The 25,245-nt window shown below is 37.9% G+C and overlaps 1 protein-coding gene across 1 annotated transcript in view; it reads right to left on the reverse strand.

Annotated features, from left to right (window-relative positions):
* Nucleotides 1–25,245, reverse strand: part of ITPRID1 (ITPR interacting domain containing 1) — a 239,224-nt gene that overhangs the window by 24,161 nt on the left and 189,818 nt on the right. Inside the window, 4 exon segments of the mRNA XM_049714691.1 lie at nucleotides 18,516–18,637; nucleotides 23,184–23,464; nucleotides 23,467–23,581; nucleotides 23,583–23,752. Of these exon segments, the coding sequence (XP_049570648.1) occupies nucleotides 18,516–18,637; nucleotides 23,184–23,464; nucleotides 23,467–23,581; nucleotides 23,583–23,752 (688 nt within the window).

Consider the following 25,245-nt stretch of genomic DNA (forward strand, 5'->3'; position numbering starts at 1 on the left):
TTTTATTTTTGGCTGTGTTGGTTCTTCGTTTCTGTGCGAGGGTTGTCTCTAGTTGTGGCAAGTAGGGGCCACTCTTCATCGCGATGCGCGGGCCTCTCACTGTCGCGGCCTCTCTTGTTGCCGAGCACAGGCTCCAGACGCGCAGGTTCAGTAGTTGTGGCTCACGGGCCTAGTTGCTCTGCGCCATGTGGGATCCTCCCAGACCAGGGCTCGAACCCATGTCCCCTGCATTAGCAGGCAGATTCTCAACCACTGCGCCACCAGGGAAGCCCCCTATTTATATTTTGATGATAACCATTGATGTGTGTGCATCTCTTAGCTGTACTATAGGAATATATTGTTAAGTAATTCAAGGGAAACATACCTCCTTGCTAATACTTTAATAGTTTAGATCAGATAATGAATCCTCTTTAAAAAAAAAAGAAATTTGTTTTATTACAAAGACATAAAAGGAGAGAAGTACTTCTGGAATAATGGAAAAATAGCCTGCCAAACCCCATTTCTACATAAAAGCAACAAGAACACTGGCAAAAATGGTCAATATTAACTTTTTCAGAACTCTAGAAATTAACTCAAGGCTTGCAACAACCTAAGGAGCATTTATTCAAGGAAAAAAAAAAAGCTGGATATAAATAAGAACAGTGAACTCTGTGGCATTTTAACTTACCCTAATCCCATCATCCTTTCCCCAGCTCTGCATGAGCCTTGAAAACCAGCAACCTTGGAACAACAATAGATGTGAAAATCAGAAGACTTAGCAGTGAGTGGTAGAAGCAGAAAAAGGGTGAACCTCCCAGAAAAGCCCATCCCTGGAGAACTGTCACTAGTTGACCTGGCTGGCAGCTCTCTGACAAAACCCCATTCACTAAGCTTGTCTTTATTTGATTTGACTCACAGGTCCTTAAGTGAGGAAAGCCACATCTTCAGGGCATTTGTCAAAAACAACCAAAGATAATTGTTTAACATTGCAGCTACCTGAGATGGCGATACCACTTGGGGCAAACATGAAGCTGACTAATGCCCACAGAAGACTTTGAAAAGCTCCAATATACTCCTATGGATCTAGAAGGTTGTACACATGTGCAAGGTTGTGTGCATGACAGGAAAGATCTGAGGAGACCCCAATCTTTCACCTCGGGCTGACCTTGAGACTCTGAACAAGGAGGAAGTGAAGACTAGGCTGAGTTGTATATAGTTGGAGCACTGAAGCTGTGCTCCAACATATGCACAGAAACCATCAGCAGTGCGTGGGAGATTTATTTGTTCAAGGCACTTAAAAAAAAAATCTGCCCAATCATTAACTGACCACTAAGCTATCTGAGTAGAGACTTCAGTGACTGCACATGACAAAGAAGACAGACGTCACAGAATTAATCCAGGGAAGTCACTTTAAAACCAACCAACCAACCAGAAACAACAACAAACTATCATAACAATAAACCATAGGGAAACTCAATAAGATGAACAGTTAACTTCCCATCAGAGACCATGAAGACCAGAGGCTGTGGGATGACATCGCAAAGCACTGAAAGAGAAAAGAATGCCAACCGAGAAATTCTATATTCAGCAAAACTGTCCTTCAAAAATAAAAGACAGTTTAAGACATTCCCAGATAAACAAAATTGAGAGAATTTATCACTAGCAGACCTGCCCAATGAAAAAAACTAACGGAAGTCCTTCAAGTTGAAGTGAAAAAACACTAGAGGGTTGGTGATGCTAAGATATCCTAAAGTGACAACTGTGCATCAGGCATTAAGCACCACCATCTTGTTGATTAGAAAGGCACACTAAGAACAGAGTTTTGTTTTCTGATTATATATCTTTTTAATCTAATATGAAATCACTGGAGGATGTTTTCTGGAAAAAAAAAAGGGGTACCCAAAGAAATAAATGAGTTCTAGGAAAAGGATATTCCAACCCAAAAAGATGTAGGAAAAAGAAGGTGAAGGAAAATCCCTGAGGATGACAGTTTCATAGCAGGCTTAGAAATCATTCTATCTAGAGAAAAAAAAGGATGGAAATTACCATAAGATTAGATGCCAAGAGTAAATTTAAATTATTAGATTTGTTAGTTTACCTGGCGTAAAAATTTATTTTATGAAAAAATATATTGAGAAGGTATTGGAAAGTGTAGGAAGAGCTGGTAAGGTACATAAAAGAAGATAAACAAAAATACCTTGCCCAAAATATCTTGGTCCATTCTTCTATTCAATATCTCCATGTAAACTTTCAATTTCTCTGATAAAATCCCAGTTGATATATTATTTGATACTAATGCTTGAAAATAATAGTCTGATGGGCATAAAATTTTTTTATTCTTCTAAATTCAAAGCTTTTTATCATTATCAAGTCAACAGAAGTCCATACTACTGCACTACATTATCTTTGCAAAAATTCATTTAAGTGACATTGATTTTATTTAAGCCTTTAGAGCCTGGCCATCATAAGTTTCTCCATCTCTCTCTTTCTCTAGCTCTCTCTCTCTCTCTTATCATTGCTCTATGAAAACATTTAGATAGGGGCTTGATTTTGCCTTTTTATCAAAGGCAGGGATACAGCTCCTGAGAAATCTTTGTTGTCTCATTCATCCTTTGAAGAAATAATTTCTGAGCTTCGAATAGGTGTCAGATCTCCCACTAAATTACCAAGGTATGCATGTCAGTGTCTTTGGACTGCTAGGAAATCACAGTTTATTCACGTTATCATTAACAAAGAGCAAATACTGGTTTTTGAAATAGTCATATTTTTCAGGAGGCAAGAATTTATACTAATAATATTGCCTATTAATACAATAGGAACAATAATGATAGAAACAGAACTTTGAATTTCCCTGTAGACTGCATATTTTTAAAGGAAAGTCATTTAATGAAAATAGAATATTTACAAGTTCATATCATGTTATATTTTATTAAATAAATTTTAAATCCTATTGGTTAGTGCATCAGACCATGACCAAGGTGAAACCTGTGCAATTGCCATGCAGGTGGGCAAACTGCACCTGCTGAAGGAAACAGACCATGTCAGATATCATCCTTGAAGTCTGTGTGGGCACCAGAAGCAGACTACAGTTGGCAGCAGAAGAAACCAATCAAATTCGCAGCTGCTCTAGCTCTGAGCCACTCTCTAACCTCTCTTCCCAGGGAGAAGAACCAGCCTCACCTCTGGTTTCAACTTTCCCAGGGAAGACTAAGAGGGGGAAATGCCAACTCTCTTTCCAAAGTGAGGAGAACAGCCAGAATAAGATCAGATATGGAAGGAAAAGCCCTAATATTCAAAGCTTCTTCTAGTACCAGTTTCCTTCTCATTTGCTCAAACTTTTCTAGAGCCTTGTGCTTACCATACAGGATAACGTTTGCTACACAAGACAAGTACTGGGATCTTTCTTCCAACAGATTACTGAAAAGAAGGTGGGAAGCTATGATTTTCCCCTTGTACTCCCCTAAGCCATCGATCTTCACATCGATTTCATACTGCCTGGGACTTTTGGCAAAACACAAACTCCCTTATGAATGGCCTAGTTTCTTGATGCAATATTCACCTTGAATGGTTTTATACTAGCACTTGGCCAGTAATTAAAGGAACCTAGAAAGGAGTGGGGGAAAAGTGGTGGGGCCGAGCTGGGGCAAGAATAGGGGATAAACCGTATGATTAAAAACATCTGAAACACCTCCTGTCCTCTTTACCTTCCCTTTCTTCCTCTTTTTTTTTCTTTTTTTTGCCGTACGCTGGCCCCTCACTGTTGTGGCCTCTCCCGTTGCGGAGCACAGAGCTCCGGACGCGCAGGCTCAGCGGCCATGGCTCATGGGCTCAGCCGCTCCGCGGCATGTGGGATCTTCACGCACTGGGGCACGAACCCGTGTCCTCTGCATCGGCAGGCGGACTCTCAACCACTGCGCCACCAGGGAAGCCCCCCTTTCTTCTTCTTTGGTGGCTTCTATCAACCACCCTTGGCCACACCCTTCATTCCTTCCATAATCACCTCTCCAGGCTCAAAAAAGGGTCTGTGAGAGACCGATTTTCTAATCCTCTTCCAAAACAACCTGTTAGGCTAAAACAAAATAAAGGATTCCTGGTTTCATATCTGCTATAAGCTATCCTCTGAACAAACCCTGAAACACATCTCGTTAAACAAAAAGTTCATTTTTCTAAGGGGCATAGAAGAGCATGCTCTTGTTCATTTTCATCTAGCATAGTTCTGTGGGGAGTTATATAATAATAATAATAACTGTTATTATTAAGCCTGAATTTAAATAAACTGAACCCCTAGTTAAATCATAAACTTTGGTTTGCTCCCCCTTTTTTGGTGTGGTTTATTTCAACCATATTAGTATACTTTGATTTTAATATTCCCTTAGAAGTACAACAGTGTTTTCTCTGTTGAATTATAAATCTAATTCTACCTACATTTTAACATTAGGGTTGTATCTTGACTATTCTAACATAGCATTAAAATTTTTGTTAGGGAAATAGAGGAATGTTTTGGCAAGAATAAAAGTTTTTGCATCAGACAGATCTGTGAATCCTAGCTCAGTCACTCAATAGCTGGGTTACCTGGATCCAATTATTTATCCTCTCTCAGCCTCAGTTTCCTCTTCTGTAAAATGGGGGTAAAATCCACTAATTCCTGTGGTTGTTTTAAGGATGAGTTAAGAATGTAAAGTGCTGTGTGTGATGCCTGGCCTACAGAATACTCAGTACAGGTTTATCTCCATTCTTTAAGCCCATTTTCCATGCTAAGTGCTCCACGGATGTGATGCCAACCCCTAATCAAGACATGGCTACAAAGACGTATGCAAAGAATCCGTAAAAGAAATACCAATTTAGTTAGAGACATATGTTTTGCACCAGCTAATTATAATTCAAGGCAAACTGTGTTCAGGCCTATAGTAAAGGCATATCAAAATTTATGGGAGCACTGAAGAAGGGGTACTCCAGGGAAGAAGGTTCTTGGAGGAGATGATAGAAGAGGCAATAGCTGAACTGAGACCTTGAGGATGGATGACTTTTGGCATGTAGAAAAAGAAATTGGAAGTGGATTCCATGAAAAGGCAGCAAGGCAACTACAAAGATGTAAAAGTGGGAAGTGCTGAGGGATGCAAAGCAACCCAAATACATGCAGTTTGGGCTGTGGGAAAGGAAGTGAGACTGTCAGGATGTACTGAGGCCAGAATGGGAAAGACCTTGAATTCAATCCTAAGGATATATCCAAGTATAGACAGTTAGGAGAAATGAAATTCAAAAAACAATCATGAACGAACAGTAGAGCATTCTTATGGAATTAAAAGCTCCCAAACAAGTGTAGGGTTGTAGCTATAGAACTTAGCATCAAGCAACTGCCCCTTTTATTCGATAGTGGATAATCCCAGCCTTCATGCTAATGGAACATACTCAGTCAATTAAGAAAAGTACTGATTGCCGGCTGCAAAACAACCCCATGGTGCCAAAATGTCTGTGGAGTGGGTGGGGAGGGGGAGGGAAGGTGTGATAATTAAAAGAATTGTTACTTGCAATGTCACAGGAGCCAATGTGTTAACTCTGCATGCTGGAAGCTAGACTGCTCCCAGCTGCCACGGGGAGGGAGGATGTGGTTTGATCCCTGGCACCACTCCTTGGGACAAGATGAATCACAAATGTGTTAATAGTGAGGTTCCATGTCATAATGTGCCAGATGGAGGTGGTTACATCTCTGATTGATTGCCTCCTGGCCAAGACAGGGGTTTTCCAGAAGGCGAATGTCTCCAAATTGGTGTTGGAGCTCTAGGGATCAGCAGGTCTTTATTTTGGTCAACGTGGACCTGACATTCTTGACTTTATGAAGTGTGGCTTCCCCAAGACACAGGCAGCCAGAAACAGTACGTGGATGAGGAAAGATGTGATGAGGGTGTGATATATGGAAGAAAGTTTTGCGCTGGACTAAGCGTGGCTGTTAGTGAATCTATGTATGCACTGGAAATAAGGGGGTGGCGTGGGGGTGAGGAGATGCACTAGACACCCCGCCCGTGAACGAATTAAATAACTAGAGAGAGGAAAGGAAAGAAAAAGAAGAGAAAGAACAGGGAGGAAATGCTTCCCAGCCCCAGACACCAAATCCCCACAGCAGATGAACCCGGATGCCAGGCTGAGGCCACCAGGCAGAACTACAGAGCAGAGTAATGCTGGGTGACCTTCCCGCCTGTTCCGTTCCTTTCCATTCACCCCAACTATAACCACCCAGCCCTTTGTTGTTGTTGATTTTTCTCCCCAACGCAAGCTTCCGACTATAAACAGCCAACTACAAGGGCAATAACTGTGGCATCCTACTGGGAGCTAACGCAGCCTCTCGTGCAGGCGCTGGGTCCTAATACAGGACGGTGAATAAAGCTTCATTACAGAACAATGGAGTTAGCTGCCAGGGCCTACAGATTTGAATAAACAACAAATAAGCAACATCTGCTCCAGCATATGTGTATGGTAAAAAAAAAAGTCACAAAATAAAAGAATTTGTAAATGCCAAAAGCAACATGAAACTGGCAGTGCTACTGTAGAGTGAATTTTTAATTGCACATGCAAAGAGGCAGGCTGTGGGTATTAGTCTCACATATGTCTTGTTGCTGCCAACCTGGGAGTATAGATGAATTTAATTAAATAAGGATTATCCCTTCTCCCCAGTACAATTACTTATTTATAACAATGATAAAATTGCCTAATAAAAATTGTAATATTTCAAAAACAAGCCTAGAAAACACCCTGCTTTCTGTAAGTCGTTCAGGGCTGTTTGAGTTGGAGTGTGTCTTTTAAAATGAAGTCTTTGCCTACTGCCAATGAAGAAAACAACAAACAGTAACCCTTGTCATAAAGCCCGCTGCAGTTAAACAGCCAGAGAGGGTATTATGGAGAAATATAAAGAAGACGCAGAGCAGCATGGGAATTGGCTTTCGTGGGGTGTGCAGAAAATTAAGCAATTGGACTCAAATTGAGGCCAGGCGACTGAGACAAGGGACAGAGCCACTGAGACTTGTGCCCCACCAGTGTACTGGTCCTAATCTGTCTTGTGAACAGGCAGTCTCAAGTGATCAGTTCCCCTCATTCTGGCTATCCTTTTCCCTGTGCACTAATTCCCCCCAAACAAGTAACACTACCTAGGCCGAGCAAACAACCAAAGAGGTGGGCACTTCTGCTCCTCTTCTCATTGCCAATGGAGTCCATTTTTACCTTCAAGTTAGCAAATCACACCATCGGGGAGGTCAGTGGTAATAATCCAGGTATGAAGCCATAAACACCAAAGTAGATTCATGTGTAGGAGGTTATTATAGAAATCAGTATCTTCTGAGTCTCATGATCTATGTTTGTTTTATATTTGAGCAATGTTGTTGTTTCAATAGACTTTCTGCACTAGGGTTTAAGGCAAGCGCTAAGAGCTCATCACCACAGGGATTCTGTCAATGCCAATTTAGAAGGCAACCAGAAACAAAAGACAGTCAGGGGCTCTGAGATGTGTGGCCATGGGCAACCACACAATCTCTGTACATCAGTTTCCTCGTCTGTGCACTGGGAATGATAATGATAGAATCCACCTCCAAGGGAGGATTCAATGAATTAATAGATGGAAAGTGTCTGGAAGTGTGCCTGACACAGAGTGAGCACTCAGATGTTGCCAGGAAGTTAAAATGATGCTTTATCAAGGCACTTAAATCTGTACTTGGCTCTTTCCGGGATGTTAGCAGCTTTCAATTCATCTTTTGCTTTTTCCTCTTGACCCTTATCACAATTGTACATTAATAATTAATTAGTTTCTCCTAAATCTTGTAAGCTCCATGAGACTAGGCTCTGTTTGGCTTCCATCTGTAACCCCAGCACCTAGAACAGGTTCTTGTATGTATAAGTGCTCATTGAATATTTGTTGAATGAATTAATTCAGTATGGAAGGAGGACAAGATCCTGGCTTGAATTTTGGTCCTTCCCTTGGCCAGCTGTGTAAACTTAGTCAAGTTAATTTATTGATGTCTTATCTCTAAAGAGGAAAGAATAGTGTGATCATTACATTAAGTAATATAATTAAAATTGCTTGGGACACTACAGATCTGTGTATTGATGTAAATTGTTAATTGACAAGGAAATGCTCCTTCATAATAATTGTAATTGATTGGAGTATAAAGTTCAGCAACAGATTTCACATATATTCTGATAAACCAGCTTTCTGAGAGATGTTGCTGAAATGTGTATAAAAGTGAAGTAAATTGTCTACATTACTTAGTACTAAATGCAACATGAATAAAATGAAGGAGCAATTCACAGATTTGAAAGGTATGTACAAATTGGATAAATTCCTAATTTACATATATTGAAATCTATGACAGTAAAACCATTAAAAAAAACATGCACTACATTTTAAGCTAGTCATTATACTCTGCCCATAATGCACTGTTGCAACATTAAATCACTACTGATGAATTAGAATTGGGAACTCTTTTGGTTAAGACAAGAGAAGCCCAGAAGGCGACATGACCAATGTGGGGAGGCAACATGTATGTATGGGATTGCCTGATGGGTCAGGCACTGTGCTAGGCTTACTGGGTAAATAGGACAAGATTCTTACCCCTAAAAGGAGCACTGTTTGGCACAAGAGAGCCAGGTTACAGTTTCTCCAGTAAGTCCTGTGGAGGTGTCATTCACCAAGGGCAATAATAGCAAAAGGAAGCGGGTATAGGTAGAGAAAATAAAGGAGGAAGAATAGCAGGGACTACGGAATTTGTCTGCCTAACGAAGGAAATAGGCCATTTTTGGTGTTTTCTAAATTCGAATACCAGCCTCTTTGAAATAACAAAGAAAGAAGAAGAGAGAGGAAGAGGGAGAGGGAGAGGGAGAGAAAGAGAAGGGGAGGGGAGGGGAGGGAAGAGAAAGGAAGGGAAGGGAAAAATTGAGAGAGAATAAACAATTCTAGTTTAGTGGTAACTGATGAGGAAGAAGACCAACCAGGAGACAGGATATAAAAGTTATCTCTTCAAAGTTCTCTAGGTCCCCAAATATACTCAAATTGTAAAAATTAACATTTAGGATTATCTTCATTGAATGATTATTCTGTGTAGACAAATTAGAAAATACAGATAAGCAAAAGGAGGAAAAACCAGATGTAATCCTATCATCTGGAGATTGCCATTGTTAATACTGTGACCTCTCCCTCTTTCTCTCTCTTGATTGATTGATCAAAGGATTGATTTTTGTTGTTGTTGTTGAAAATGTTTGAAACTTGTTTCAAACATTTTCATTTGTACTGTATAAAATGTAAGAAGGGGAAAGACAAAATATTACCTGAAACTCATCACCATGAGATGGTCACCAAACTATTACCTGTAGTTTATCTCATATGTAATTTTTATGTGTATTATATAGATTAGATATGTAATTTTATATAAGCAAATTGAGATTTTTTCTGTAGGAACATGAGTTTTATTTTGACTCGTTTTTATCTCCTAACTCTAAGTCTTTAACCACTGTGGCGTAAAATACCAGTTGTGTTCTCATTAATCACTGTGTGATACGCAGCATTATTTATTTAAACAACCTTTTACGTTGGATATCTAGGCTAGTTCTGATTTTTTTTTAATTTAATTTTTTTTGATTATTTTTAGTTTTCACACCTCTTTTATAACTGTTTTAGGATAACTTTCTAGAGGGTGCGCACAGCTCAGAAGGTAAACCATTTGCAATATTTCTGATACATGTTGTTATATTGCCTTTGGAAAACAATGTGTATACTTGACATTAGATTATATGATTTCTTAACCCTCCATCAATTTAGTAGCTCATTTGTCTATTTTAGTGTAATTTAAATTTATATTTCTTAGATTACTACTGAGGTTGAAATTTGCTTCATTTACATTATTTTGAATTTATAGTGTTAACTTTGCATTTTCTGCACTTTTCTATAAGGTGGAGGACTCAGTCCCCAAGTCTTGGATTTGGTATTTTGCTTTGTTTGGAGGAGGAAAGTGTCACTTATACTTTTTTATTGAATTCAAACATTACTGCATTTATATCTATGGCAAAGTAGCCTATACATTATGTGTGAGTGTGTGTGTGTGTGTATAAAATATAAATGAAATAATCTTTGCATTACAGTTTGTTAGATATTTTAATAAATATTCCAAGAACACCAGCAAGGAATACTTATTTCAATATTCTTCTATTAAAGGCATATTATCAATTATAATATTAATATCTTTTCTATCATATTTTATTATTTCATGTTTGACCTGTTAAAGATGAGAGGAATAATAAAATCTCTCAATTTGAGTGGAGATGTTGGTCAAAGGGTACAAAGTTGCAGTTATTCAGGATGAGTAAGTCTAGAGATCTAAGGTACTGCATGATGACTATAGTTGGTAATACTGTATTGAATATTAGAAATTTGCTGACAGATTTCGGGTTCATTCATTACACACACACAAAAAGTTAACTATGTGAAGAGATGGCATGTTAATTAGCTTGAGTAGTCATCATCATAGTAATTATTTCACTGTGTATATGTACATCAAATTATCACATTGTACACCTTAACATACATAATTTTTATTAAAACAAAATCTCCCATTTTCATTGTGTCAATTTCCTATAGTATCACAGAGTTTATTTTGCTAAGTAGTGTTATGAAAATAACATATACACATGGTTACATAATAAAAAGATGCCAATTAATTTAAAACATGTGAGTTTCCCTTCTGTTAAGGTACTGCCATTACAGTCCCTTATACATTCTTTCAGAAGCATCCTGCACATACTTTCCTCTCTCAATATACTCTTTCAACACAAAGAGGTATGTATATAGACTCTTTTGCACGTATCTTTTTCCCCCTCCTTTAGCAGGTGTATATCTTAGAGACCTTTCCGTATCAACATATAAATATCTGCCTCATTTAAAAAAATAGATTTTAATGTCAGAATAGATTAATAGATTTTAATGTCAGAATGTACAATAATTATTTGAAGCAAACATATTTTTGGCACTTAGGCTGCCTCTAGTTGCTTGTTATTATAAACATTTTTATAGTAAAAAATCCTTGCGTGTACATTTCAGTCTATTGGTAGGTCAAGTTTCAGAACTATAATAGTTGCACTAAAGTTACATACATTTAAAATTGTGCAACATCAACAGATTATACTCCAAATAATTATGACAAATTAGCTTCCAACCAACATTGGGTGTTTGTTTTAAATTTTTATTATCACTGGGTATTATATAAATCTTTAAATATTTGCTAATATGGTAGGTGAAACACATGTTATTATTGTTTAAGTTTGTATTTCTTTAGTTACAGGAGGCATTGATCATGTTTTACCATTTTTATGGAGCTTGTATATTTCTTCCCTGGACTTTGTATCTATTTCCTTTCCTCATTAATCTAATAAGGTTTTGTTGTTGTTCTAATTGATTTCTAGAGGCTTTTTACAAATTCATAAAATCAGTCTTTATATATTAGATGTTAATTATTTGGTATGTAATGATTCATAATTTTTAAATCTTAAATGTGGTTTATAATTTTGATTAAATTTTTAAAGTCTTCTTTTTAAGTTTTTTTACCTTGAAGTATATTTTATTAGATTTTAATATGATAAACCCTAATTAGTTTTTGTCTTTATTTCTCTTTTATCCTATTTCCAATCTTTCACAGTAGTTTGTTATAATAAAATAGAATTTAAACAAATTATTATTGTAAATTTTATTTTTATCCCAAGTTACTTTGTAATATTTTGTTTCAAAAAATTTGACAATAATTAATTAACTTTGTATGTTTAGTTGGTTTTTACTTGAGTTCACTTTTTCCATACCCTATTTGAATTATTCTAGAGTACTTTTTTTTTTTGCGGTACGCGGGCCTCTCACTGTTGTGGCCTCTCCCGTTGCGGAGCACAGGCTCCGGATGCGCAGGCTCAGCGGCCATGGCTCACGGGCCCAGCCGCCCCGCGGCATGTGGGATCTTCCCGGACCGGGGCACGAACCCGTGTCCCCTGCATCGGCAGGCGGACTCTCAACAACTGCGCCACCAGGGAAACCCCTAGAGTACTTTTTTTTTTTTTTTTCTTGCAGGATCTTAGCTCCCTGACCAGGGATTGAACCTAGGCAGTGACAGCTTGGAGTCCTACCACTGGACTGCCAGGGAATTCCCAGGACTATGTTATTTTGAGTAACATCTTAATCAGTCAGGACATTGTCCTAGAAGGGTAGTGAAGGGAATACTTCATGAATCTTCCTTGAGAATGACTTTAAGCTGCCCTTGCATATAGAAAAAATATGAATGGGTATAAAATCATTGGTTCACATTTTCCCACTTCTAAATTATGTGTACATCAGTTTACTCCCATCTGCCATTTAGTGTTCCTAATGACATGTTGGAACGTTTTCACTTGTAAGTAATCTGTACTTTTCTGTCTGGAAATTTGTGGATTACCCCTTTCCCCACCTTATCATTGTATCTCATACATTTTACTGTGATATTTAGGTGTTCTCATTTCCTTCATGTACCTAGACTTAATAAAAACTATTTTTGTTGCAATATTTATTTATTTATCAAAGGTAAGATTTAGCTAATTTACACTGCTACTGTACTCCCTTTGTCCTTGTATTTCTATCATCTATCTATCATTATCTATCATCTATCTGAACATTTACTTTCGCAGTCTATCAGCTTTAATCATTATCTTGCCAACCTTCTATCTAAGGTAAAGACATTAGTGTACTGTACTGAATGTTTTCTGTTTGCTCCTCCAGATCTCCTTTCTTCTCTACTCTATGTGTCCCTTATTGACCATATCAATGAGCTTCCTTGATCTCTGGCATCATCTTGGGTTTGGCCATTGGAGATTGGAGGACAGCGAGAGAGGGAGTTTGGAGTATTTATTTTCCCACCTGCCTCCTTGCTGGGTCATCCACAGCTTGGCTGCCTCACTCTACAAAAAGCCACAGCTTTCCGTACAGCTGTTCACCCCCCAGTTTCAGCCACTACTCCTTCCCCTGCCCCTGCAGTCCTAAGAGTGGTAATTTCTCCCTAATATCTCCAAACCTAGGATTTGGCACCATTCATTGCTGGGTTTAAGCTTTTTCATACGTTTATGGAAACTACTTCTCAGTCGCCCAGGTTGGGTGCTACCTGTTTTCTTCTTGGATGAAAGTCCCTGTTCTTTCCTCTACCTTTCTTCCAACGTTTCATCTACCACTTCCCAACAGCTATAATTCTACCTTCAAAATGTTTATGTGACCAGAAGTAAGTCTCTGTGTTTGCCTATTTGTTGATTCTCGAAGCTGAAAACCAATCAACAGCGTTCACATTGTTATAGCTGTGTAAATATGATTCAGTGCAGAGTCTGTAGTTTGGTCAGGTGGCATTCCCTTTTCTTTATGCCCATTGCCATCAGTTGGTATTAGATACCATTAATTTAAAGATTTCTATTATTTATGTACCACTAAAAAAGGAAAAAACTCTCTGCCAATTAAATTATGACCTGCCATCAATTGTAAGATGTATCTTGATTTCAAGGAAAAACTGTTCATCTTATAATTGATGAAATACAGTGGTCAACTCTTCCCTTGCCCTCTTGACTTGTCCTTGAGCAGTTCTCAGCCTGGAGTCACAATCCATTTCACAGCCTACATTATTTTTCTCATTCACCAACCACATGTCTTCCAACTGCAGAGGAGTCATTTCAAAGTTGTATGGTGTAGTATTTAAGAGTACAGACTCTGGTGCTCGATGACCTGAATTTGAAACCTGGAACCACTTTCTACTATCTGTGAGGCCATGGAAAGTTACTTAACCTCTCTGTGCTTCAGTTTCTTCATCTAATAATTAGAAATAATAATAGTGCCTAACTCAATGGTTTATTTTGAGGATTAAAAGGTGTAATGCATGTGAAGTACCCAGAACATGTGACGTACCGGTTACACTGTGACTGTCCTTGTTAAATATAATGAAATTGCTCTGTGAGTGGTCTCCTTTAAATGCCCCTTACTGCTTGGGTCTCAGAGTAGCATCCCCAGTCCTCCTCCAAATGGTAGAAAGGCACACAACAGGGCATTACTTTTCCCCAATTAAATATCTTCACCAGTCTTTTCTTTCTCTCTGCAACTTGTCCCCTCTTTAAATACACAATGAGCTCAAGAGTTGTGGAACTGAGTCCTACAATTTCCTTAGAAAAGTTGCATATACGGATTTGTCACATGTTGACTTTGTATCTGATATCTTTTTTAGAACCTCAGTCAAAACTAAGACGGGAAGAGTCCAACTCTAACCACCTGTTAGGACTATGTAATATACTCCTTGGATCTGTCTTCCTTGACATTTTGTTTATTATATCCATTTCATTTTTCTACTTGATTCTTAAATAATTTCTCACACATGTCTCCTACTTTTTAAATTCAGTTATTTTTCTGCAGTATTCAATCTGTCACTTACTGCCTTCATTGTACTTTTTTAAATTATAATTTAATTTTTCTATCAGCTTTTTGCTATACCTCTGTGATTTTTTAAACTTTTTTTTATACAGCAGGTTCTTATTAGTTATCTATTTTATACACATCAGTGTATACATGTCAATCCCTATCTCCCAAGTCATCCCACCCCCCCCCACCCCCCCTGCTTTCCCCCCTTGGTGTCCATACGTTTGTTCTCAACATCTATGTATCTATTCCTACCTTGCAAACTGGTTCATCTGTACTATTTTTCTAGATTCCACATATATGCATTAATATCTGATTTTTATTTTTCTCTTTCTGACTTACTTCACTCAGTATGACAGTCTCTAGATCCATCCACATCTCTACAAATGACCCAGTTTCATTCCTTTTTATGGCTGAGTAATATTCCATTGTATATATGTACCACATCTTCATCCATTTGTCTGTCGATGGGCATTGAGGTTGCTTCCATGACCTGGCTATTGTAAACAGCGCTGCAGTGAACATTGGGGTGCATGTGTCTTTTTGAATTATGGTTTTCTCTGGATATATGCCCAGTAGTGGGATTATTGGATCATATGTAATTCTATTTTCAGTTTTTTAAGGAACCTCCATACTGTTCTCCATAGTGGCTGTATCAATTTACATTCCCACCAATAGTGCAAGAGGGTTCCCTTTTCTCCACACCCTCTCCAGCATTTGTTGTTTGTAGATTTTCTAATGATGCCCATCCTAATTGGTGTGAGGTGATACCTCATTGTAGTTTTGATTTGCATTTCTCTACTAATTAATGATGTTGAGCAGCTTTTCATGTGCCTCTTGGCCATCTGTATGTCTTCTTTGGAGAAATGTCTATTTAGGTGTTCTGCCCATTTTTTTTTTTTTACATCTTTATTGGAGTATAATTGCTTTACAATTGTGTGTTAGTTTCTGCTTTATAACAAAGTGAATCAGCTATACATATACATATATCCCCATATCTCCTCCCTCTTGCATGTCCCTCCCACCCTCCCTATCCCACCTCTCTAGGTGGTCGCAAAGCACTGAGCTGATCTCCCTGTGCTATGCGGCTGCTTCCCACTAGCTATCTATTGATTTGTTAATGGTTGCTTTAAATCCTCAAAATTTCAGTGTACTTTATTTTCTTTTATTAAATTTTATTTATTTATTTTTATTTTTTGGCTGCATTGGGTCTTCGTTGCTGCACATGGGCTTTCTCTAGTTGCGGCGAGCGGGGGCTTCTCTTGTTGTGGAGCACAGGCTCTAGGTGCGCGGGCTTCAGTAGTTGTGGCACGCATGCTAGTAGTTGTGGCTCGCGGGCTCTAGAGTGCAAGCTCAGTAGTTGTGGCTCACGGGCTTAGTTGCTCCGTGCATGTGGGATCTTCTTGGACCAGGGATCGAACCTGTGTCCCCTGCATTGGCAGGTGGATTTTTAACCACTGTGCCACCAGGGAAGTCCCTCGTGGTGTACTTTAATATTGTACCATTTCACATAAGATGTAAAAACTTTGAGCTATATTGATCCATTTACCAACCTCCCCTTCCTCCATGCTGAAAATGTCATATGTATTACATTTATGTATGGTATAAACATCACAGTTCACTGTCTATCATTAGTCTGAAGAGCTTCCTTTAGCATTGTAAGTGCACTGTAGAACTATACTAACGAGTTATGGTCATAATTTCCAAATGAATCTAAGTTAACTCTCAGATTAGTCAAGGCATACCTTTCCTGTCACTGTAATATCAGCAAACACAGAAAACTTACCACAGTATCTAGCAGTTCACAATTAGAGGCTATTCCAAAAATGCCCACCAATAAAAGAATGACTACAGAGAATCATTTGGAATCCTCAGAAATGAATATTTTCAATGAGATGAGAATTGTTATATGTTTCCTTCTTATATTTATATTCCCTCGTCATTCCAGTGATAATTTTTCAGTGATAAAAGGAGGATGGTACATTTGTGGCCTTGGGTCCCCATCTTTCATAAGAAGAAATTTTGCTCAAATTCATTTAGGGAAATTCTTAAGTACACTTTTTCTGCTAATATTCAGAGTATTGTGCTTGAGTAGATGAAATAGTCTTTAGAATATCTTCAAGTTTTAGAGGTATTTGAAGTGTTCATCACATGCCTTCATCTATTTGTATGTATATATGTGGCTTAAAACTACAATTCATTATTACTTCCATGGTTCTGTGGATTGATTCAGCTTAGCTATGTGGTTGTCGCTTGGATTCTCTCAGGCAGTTGCAGTCTGATGGCATCTGGGCTGGAGTCATTTGAAAGTTTGACCGAACTGGGTAACGAAGATGGTTTATTCACAGGTGAGCTCATTCAAGGCTGTCCCACCAGAGTGATCACATGTGGCATACCCACATGGTGCACTTTTCACACAGAATGAGCTAGGGCTAGGTTCCCAGAAGGAATGTTCCAAGAGCAGGTATCTCAAGAAACAGGAAGCAGCCAGGTGGGTTAAAGGATAAGCTTGAAAGTGGCACAACATCATTTCTGCCATATCCTATTGGTCAAACAGTCCATGCGCTTTCATCTTTTGAGTAAAGTCATCTTTTGAACTTTGTGTAAACATTCATTCATTCATATGTGTATATATTTAATATGTACATATATAATTCATATATATGTAATCCATTCATATATATCAATCAAAATAATAATTTTCCCTTTCCCTATTAATCAAACTAGTTTTACTTATTTTTTCTCAGTCCTATTTTTTCTTGGGTTAACAACACTGTTTTTGAAAGTAATAAAATCGCATTTGCTTTACTATAATTCAGATTTTCTCCATTAGGCCAACCTTCACCCATCTTAATTTGTTCTATGAATTTGAGATTAAATGTAAATTAGTGCTTTTGCCTAACTTCCCAAATCATTTTTGGAATGACTGGGGAGACTTACATGGTATCAGCAGACCTCTTAATTGAATGTCAAGGAAGGCAATTCCTATTGGCAAGGGGACCTCCAGCTTCACTGAGAAGCGTTCAATTAGATGGAAAACAGATGCTTATTTTTGTCTTATAAACCTCAGTGCAGGTTAGTGGTAATTACTTCGAAGAGCAGGATAACAATTTATGTAATCAGCAGGACCCTATAATTACTAATGCATAATTTCTAAACAGCGTTTAGCAAAATGAGGCCCGTACATACACTTTGTAATGAAAAAAATGTGTTTGACACCACACTAAATTAAATTTTAAATTTGCATATTTTCTTCTAGGAAGCACGCGAGCTTCATCTGCTTTACTTTGCTTCACTAACCCCTGTCTACTTCTAGCTCTTTTATAGCATCATGGAAATGCTGAATCACAATGATGGCTGAATGGCAGCCTAAGAACCAGCAGTGGAGAAAGACTTCCTTCTCTGTTTTCTAGGGTAATATAACACCAGTCTAAGAGATGATTTGGAATGTTACATCTAAGCAACTTGTTTCCACTGTGAGATTAATATGATGGTCATAGAATCACTTAATGTAGACTATAAGTGCCAGCAGAGAACTTAAAAATTATCTGTACTTATCTCTTTATTACAGACGGAAAAACTGAGGTCCAGTAAAATATGACTTGTGAAACAGCAAGCAGTTGGCAGTAGGAGTAATATTCACTCAGTTAGTCCCAGGTCTGTGTAAAATCCATTTCATTAGCCTATTTGGGCCATATAGAGTTTTTTTTTTTTTTTTTTGCGGTACGCGGGCCTCTCATTGTTGTGGCCTCTCCCGTTGCGGAGCACAGGCTCCGGACGCGCAGGCTCAGCGGCCGTGGCTCACGGGCCCAGCCGCTCCGCGGTATGTGGGATCCTCCCGGACCGGGACACGAACCCGTGTCCCCTGCATCGGCAGGCGGACTCTCAACCACTGCGCCACCAGGGAAGCCCCATATAGAGTTTTTGTTAGACAATAACACATACTACATTAGCCCCAGGGATACTGGACATTTCTGTAGTAAGTATTTTGAAATTTACATGTACATATGCATTGCTAGCAGGTGTTTAATAATAGTAGGTCGAAGTAGTAGTAATAGTAGGTATAGCATCTCTTGAAGTTCTACATATTAAGAAAATTGAGCACTAGTTATTGACATTTTCTTTGTGAAAGACCATTGATGAAATTGTACACCTTGATGAATTCTTACCTACAGTTCCTGAGGTCATGTCAAGAGGATTACCAGCCTCTTCTTCAAAGCTCTGGACCTGAGACACCAAAGTGCATCAGTCTCATTAGAAACGCTTTCATAATAAATTCACTTCATTTATTTAATCAGCATATAATGAATACCTACTGGCTACTGCCAAGAGGATTAAACATGATTTCTGAACTCAGAGAGCTAACAGTCTGTGGCAGGCAGGTGGTATGTACAAGGCACTCACAACGAAGATTCAAAGAACTAAGGGAGTTAAGAAGAGGGAAAGGGAAAGATCACTTCTGGGTGGAAGGAATAGAGGCCCTGCTTGGAAAATGTGGCATTTGAACTAAACTTAAATAATATTACTATTAACCTAGAAATATTTCTTTTGTTCCTAAAGAGCTTTAACTATATTTGGAGCAAGCAAGTTATTTCCCATATTTAATTTTAGCTCTCTAAGGGATTTATTTACAACTTGGTAAATTTGTGGAGAGCAATTCAGGAAATTTCATAACTCAGTTGCTATATAAAGCTTAGAAAGCTCAAAGAAAATTTGATTTTCAAATTGAGAGAGTAGAATTTATTTAAAAAATTCTTTTAAGGAATTAATATTACCCCATTAATGAGAATAAAATTGTCAAAACAAAATAATAATTTCTTTAAAAATAATAACAGCTTTCTATAGAAACTTGATAAATATAAAAAGTTAAAGAAGGTAGGAAAATGGTTACTGTTATTATTTTGGAGCATGTCTTTGCAGGTTTTCTTTTAATACATTAATTCTGGATATAGTAACGTCAAATTTTCATCTCAAAATTTGGAGGGACCTTTTTTCCCCATATCATAAAATTTCTTTGAAAACACCATCTTCAATGAGTGCACAATAGGCCATATTTTGAAGGTACATTAATTTACTTAATGATTCTCCTAATGTTGGAAAGTTTTCTAAATTTTGCAAATAGAAATGATGTTGAGATGAGTATCTTTGTACATAAATCTATTTCTACATGTCATATTATTTATTTGGGATTCATGTCTGAATATTGAAGGCTGAATCAAAGGATGAAAACATTTTAAGCATTGTGGTACATACAGCCAAAAATTACCTTTAACTCAGGAATAAACAGAGGACTATGAGGATATAGCTCAGCAATGTAAGAAGAAATATTTATTCCCTCTTTTTAATCCTTCATCTCTTTTTTCACAGAAGGTACTTTATACTTGTAATTGATTAGACATACTTCTTAACATTATTTTTACTGGTTTTGTAACTCAAACCAGTGTGCACCATATAAATTTTTCAGTATAATAAGTAAATTTTTTCTCTGTGACTGTTATCCTGGAGAAAAATCCACTTAGTGCAATGTAAAGTACCTATTCATCTATTAAAAAAATGAAAAACAAAAAATTCCCAATAATGTAAAATGGAAACCAGGTGTATTCCTGGGTTATTCCACCTGGGCCCAAGTTATTAAAAAAAATAATAATTATAACATTTGAAACATTTCTCACCTAAACAAGATGCTGACTGGCATTGTTTAATACTATGGGTAACATTCTTACATAGGAGTTCCAGAGAGCAGGGTCCTTGTATGTAAGCCAGAGGGAAGGTTAAAGATGTTATATTGTAGATACAAAGAAGCATCCTAAGAGAGTCTACAGTTACAGAAGTTTCATAAGTATTAAATTCTCATAATATATTTGGGAATTAAAAAAAGAAAGGAACAGACTCAGTTTAACTCAGTAAAATTAAACACAAAAATGTTGATTTTTGCATTAAAAATCTATGTACAACTTGGTTGGAATCATAATTTTGAGAAGTGAGCCAAATATTACCATATTCAGCCTTTAGTAGGACTTTAGGGAAAACATCATAGAGTGATCTGGAGGCAGAATTTGGCCAATCAGAGTTGAAATTCTGATAGGTAGATATTTAAGTACATTGGTTTATGTTTTAACTGCCATGAAAATCTGCCAATTTCACACATAGTTTTCATTTCTTACATTTTTAAATTTGCCATTAAAAAATGACTATTAAATCTGGCATTAGCTCCTGTTTAAGCTACAACCTACCCAAGTTTCATTTACTCATACATTGGTATTGAGTGAAAGAAATATTTTTCTCCCAGTCTGTGTGATGAAGATTTAATATTTTAAATATACATTTTTAAGAAAACAAAGTTCGGGACTTCCCTGGTGGTGCAGTGGTTAAGAATTTAACGAGATCTCGTCTGGGAAGATCCCACATGCCGCGGAGCAACTAAGCCCGTGCGCCACAACTACTGAGGCCCCCGCGCCTAGAGCCCGTGCTCTGCAACAAGAGAAGCCACCACAATGAGAAGCCCGCGCCCACAATGAAGAGCAGCCCCCGCTCGCTACAATTAGAGAAAGCCCACGTGCAGCAACAAAGACCCAATGCAGCCAAAAATAAATACATAAGTAAATAAATTTATTAAAAAAAAGAAAACAAAATTCAAATAGTGAGTTTTTAAATATCATTTTGAAGGCTCTCTCTGCCTTATATATACATATAGCCTCTTACACAAATCTGGGCAAATATTAAAGAAACATCACAAAGAAAGTTGGCTTCAAAGTTCAACAGAATATTTTGTTTTTATATGGAGGCCACTCACAGATTAAATTATCAAATACTTCTAATATTAATTTACTCGTTTATGAATAATATTTACCAAGTTCCCACTATGTGCCACAAAACGTGAGGTTTTTATTTTTATTTTATTTTTATTTTTGGTGTCTGAGTGTGTTCTCCCTTACCACACCTATATATACTAATACGTATTGCTTTTCCTTGAATAATTGTCATATAAGAATATTTGAAAGTTTGCCATGCAAGGACTAACATTCTTTTCTTAGCTCTTTATGTTGAATATGATGATATTTATCTCTCCCTGTACTCTTACATATAGATGACATACAAGGAACTTTGTTCTCCTCTAAGTCAGTATAGTTTGATGCAGAAGAAGCTTAGTAAGGGGACCGTGGAGTCTAATGAGGCGTGTCAACAGGCTGGAGTTGGGTGTATTTCCTGTTTGGATCCTAGGAAATAGACAGCAGACTGAATAATGACTTGCAGATTGTCTTTATAGTCTTTATAGTAATTTAACTATTAGTTTGGTAATTAAATAATTTTTACAAGATTGAATAAAAGAAAATACTCTTTTTTAGTGCCACCTGCGATTGTATTCAAATCACGGCACTTGACCAAAGCTCTGTTTTTTCTCCATTTATAATTCTTATTCATTTTTATGCTACTGTTTTAAAGTCAGATTAATATTTTAAGGTTCTTAAAATAATTTTTGACATAATACATATGCATACAAAAACATATACACATAGATATTAGGATCATTAACAGCTATATATTTTGAGGCAATTTTTATCTCTTTGTGGGATGGGGAGACCTACCAATAGGCATTCTTAGACTTCTTTTCAAGTTATTGTTAAGCTTTAACATCCTACGATTTCCTTGATTGTCTGAGCCCCCTGGCTGATGAAGAGCCCCTTTTCTTACTCCCCAGATATCCAAACTTGTCTCTTTAGTGACATGAAAGTTTATCAGCATAGCTGTCACTCTCCCTACCATGTTATTGGTTTTTGTGCTTATTCCTGCCACTACACTGTGGTTACCTTGAGGGCAGAGTCTGTGTCCCAGAGCCTCACATGTAGTGGGCTCACATGTAGAGTGTCTCACCTGTAGAGGGCTCGAAAGAGAGTGGCCTGACCTTGGGCCTGGTATATAAATATCCTACCCGACTTCTAAACAATTGACATGAAAAGGGGGAAAAAGCCTTGCTCTTCTATACTTTCTCTATAATTAAAGAATAAAGAGATGAGTGGAAATGTGTATATATTTTTAAAAAGACTTTGAAGTACAGTTGGGTATGCCATCTAAATGACAATGAAAATTAGCACGTGTGAATGAAGGTGGGATGAAGAGGCAAAGAGTATGTGTGAAATGGAGGTCAAGTTATGTGAGTATCACTAAATCCCAAAGCAAGCAGGCAAATAAAATGCTATCAAACCCAAGTCCCTACTTTTTCTGTCCAAGGTCCTGCATTAGGTGTTGCAAGGGAAATATTCCCAAGACATATTCCCTTGAGGATAAAATCTAATCCTCAAGGAGCTGACAGTCCAGCGGGGGAGGTGTAATCAACACACACACACAATCTTTACTGTAACAAGCTCTCCATGCCAAGGCTATGAGAATACAGAGGAAGAGTGGTGCGCTAGCTTCACTTAGTGGGAAGTAGTTGAACTGACCCTCAAAGAAGGTGAAACATGAAAAGTTAGAGAGTAGATGAAAGTATACTGAGATGCATAATAAAACATTGAGGAAAAGCAAAGTGAAAAATAACCTGTGGATTCAGTTGTGAGCAAAAAAAGGAAAAGAAACGGGAGAAAGCAAAGGCTGGCTTCATACTAGTTTAGTTCTGACTGAAGTAACTAGAATGACCTTAAATGTCCTAGATTAAACAGAAGTTTGGAATAAGACGTAATGCTGAAGGGCTGAAAGATGAAGGGGTTAAATGAGGGGTGGAAGGCAAAAGATGCCTTGGTGGGAGATACTTCCCTTAGAAGTTGAGTACACTGACCTCTTCCATTTCGAAGGAGTCTGGTGCTTTGCCTGCAAGACAAGACAAGCTCTTGAGTTTGTTAGTCTGAAGTGAGTTCTCCTTTTGAGTTCTGTCCTTGACTAACCCCTCAGACACACAGGAAGGAGGAGCCTGCTTGGCCAGCATGGATGAGTGAGGACACTGCTTGCTCAGAAGAGCTTGGGGAGGATCACAAGCTGTCAAGTCATCACAGGCCTGAAGAGACCAGTGCTCTGCTGAAAGAGACAAATGACTTTGGTCGTGTTTGTTTGTCATGGCAACTCTGCTCCATACCCTGCTTCTGCAGAGACGATGGAAAATTTGTTTCTCATCTTCAGTGACTGTGATGTTCCCAGGCTATAATCCCTTCTAGTGTTCTGCTTTGAACCTATCCTAAAAAAGTTCACCCATTCTTCTTCGATGCTCTTTGGCTTCACTCACTGAGGTTCTTTGCACACTTTTCCCTTCATCTTCCTCTTTAGCTTTGTTCTGCAGGATGTTGACATAATTCAGCAAAGATGAGAAAGCACTGGCCACATGATCCAATATTTCCAGCTGTTAGAAACAGCCTGAACAATACAAGCAACACACAATTTTTAGTTTCAACAAAACTGCATTCATGTGGTAAAAACTGAAGAGATTTGTTAACTCATGTGATTTTCAAGATGGGAAGGACTTTAAGTTTCTGAAACTCAAGTTTTCCTTAGTGTGTGCCATTGATTATTATGGAGGAGGTCCCCCTACATAACAAGGTATCACTGTATTATAGGGAAAGAGAATGCCTTTTATATTTAGTTGAATATGCATGACTATATAGATTCATATAGTCTTTATGTGTTAATCTATAAAAACTATAGGCAAGGCTGAATCTTGAGATTAATGTCATGTGTTAAAGTAAATGTCAAAGAGTGAACCCAGCTCTTTCATACGAAGTGAGCTTGGAGATTCTTCCATTCTTCCATAGCTTGAGGCAGTCATCGTCCTCATCATCACCTCCATCATATCCATCTATACCCTTCACCTGAGAGTGTGGAAAGATCATGACATATGGAATCAGAAGGCCTGGATCCAAATCCCAGGTCAACCAGTCACTGAAAGTGTGACCACAAAGTAAATGAATTGATAGATTCATGGTGCTTAATCTTGTGCCTGGCACATAGTAAATGGCCCGTTTCTTCATCTGGAGAATGAGATAATAATACCAGTCTTACATACCTCTCACATCTGTTGTGAAAAACACAATGCTACATACGTATCAGTTAAAATAAATGTGCGCAACTCAGGAAGGGAATGTATTGTCTTCAGTCTTCCAAGAGGTGATAGTCATTAATGTGAAAACCCATTTACCTTTCCAAACAAACCAGCTCCTCAACTTGTAAGTCTTTCTGAACCACCTGGCCTCACTCATTCGGGCAATATGCAAGAATTGGCTTGATTAGTATGCGGGCGAGATCTAATGTAGCAAGGGCTATTTTGGGGATGCACTGCCACTTTGAAAAAATTGTAAAAAATATTTTTGGTATCTCCAGACAGTATAACCACAGTAATGGCAACAGAACATTTTGTTTTTTTTATTACACAGCCTTCTCTCAACCCCAGTGATAGCATGAAGGGTTGCATAGCTCATCAACGGCCAAAGGCCCATTGGTGTGGAAGGAAGGATGCTGTCCTCTGTTCTGTTGTTTGCACCATCATAGCAATGCTACAGACTCCTCCATGAGCAAATCATTATGCCTACCTGTTTTCTTCACCTGAAAGTGGAAGATATTAACCATTCATAATTCTACTCCAAAAAAATGTGATGGGTGTCTTATGGAGGACTGTGATATTCTGTCAAGACCTAGAGGAACTCTTGGGTTCCAGATGTTTTCAGAAATATTCTGATTACGCTTCCCCCTTAAATTTAGTTGTAAGCTCAAGAGCATGATTGAATCGTAATTCCACTTTTACAATTGTCTTAGTATCCTTTCTATAGCAGATTTTTATACTTAGACTAACATAAAACCTATCAATTTAATTGGTCCAGGCAATTCAGAGAACATAATAGTGTGAAGTGTTGGAT

This window comes from Orcinus orca, chromosome 9 (assembly GCF_937001465.1).
Source record: "Orcinus orca chromosome 9, mOrcOrc1.1, whole genome shotgun sequence".
NCBI classification, from domain to species: domain Eukaryota; kingdom Metazoa; phylum Chordata; class Mammalia; order Artiodactyla; family Delphinidae; genus Orcinus; species Orcinus orca.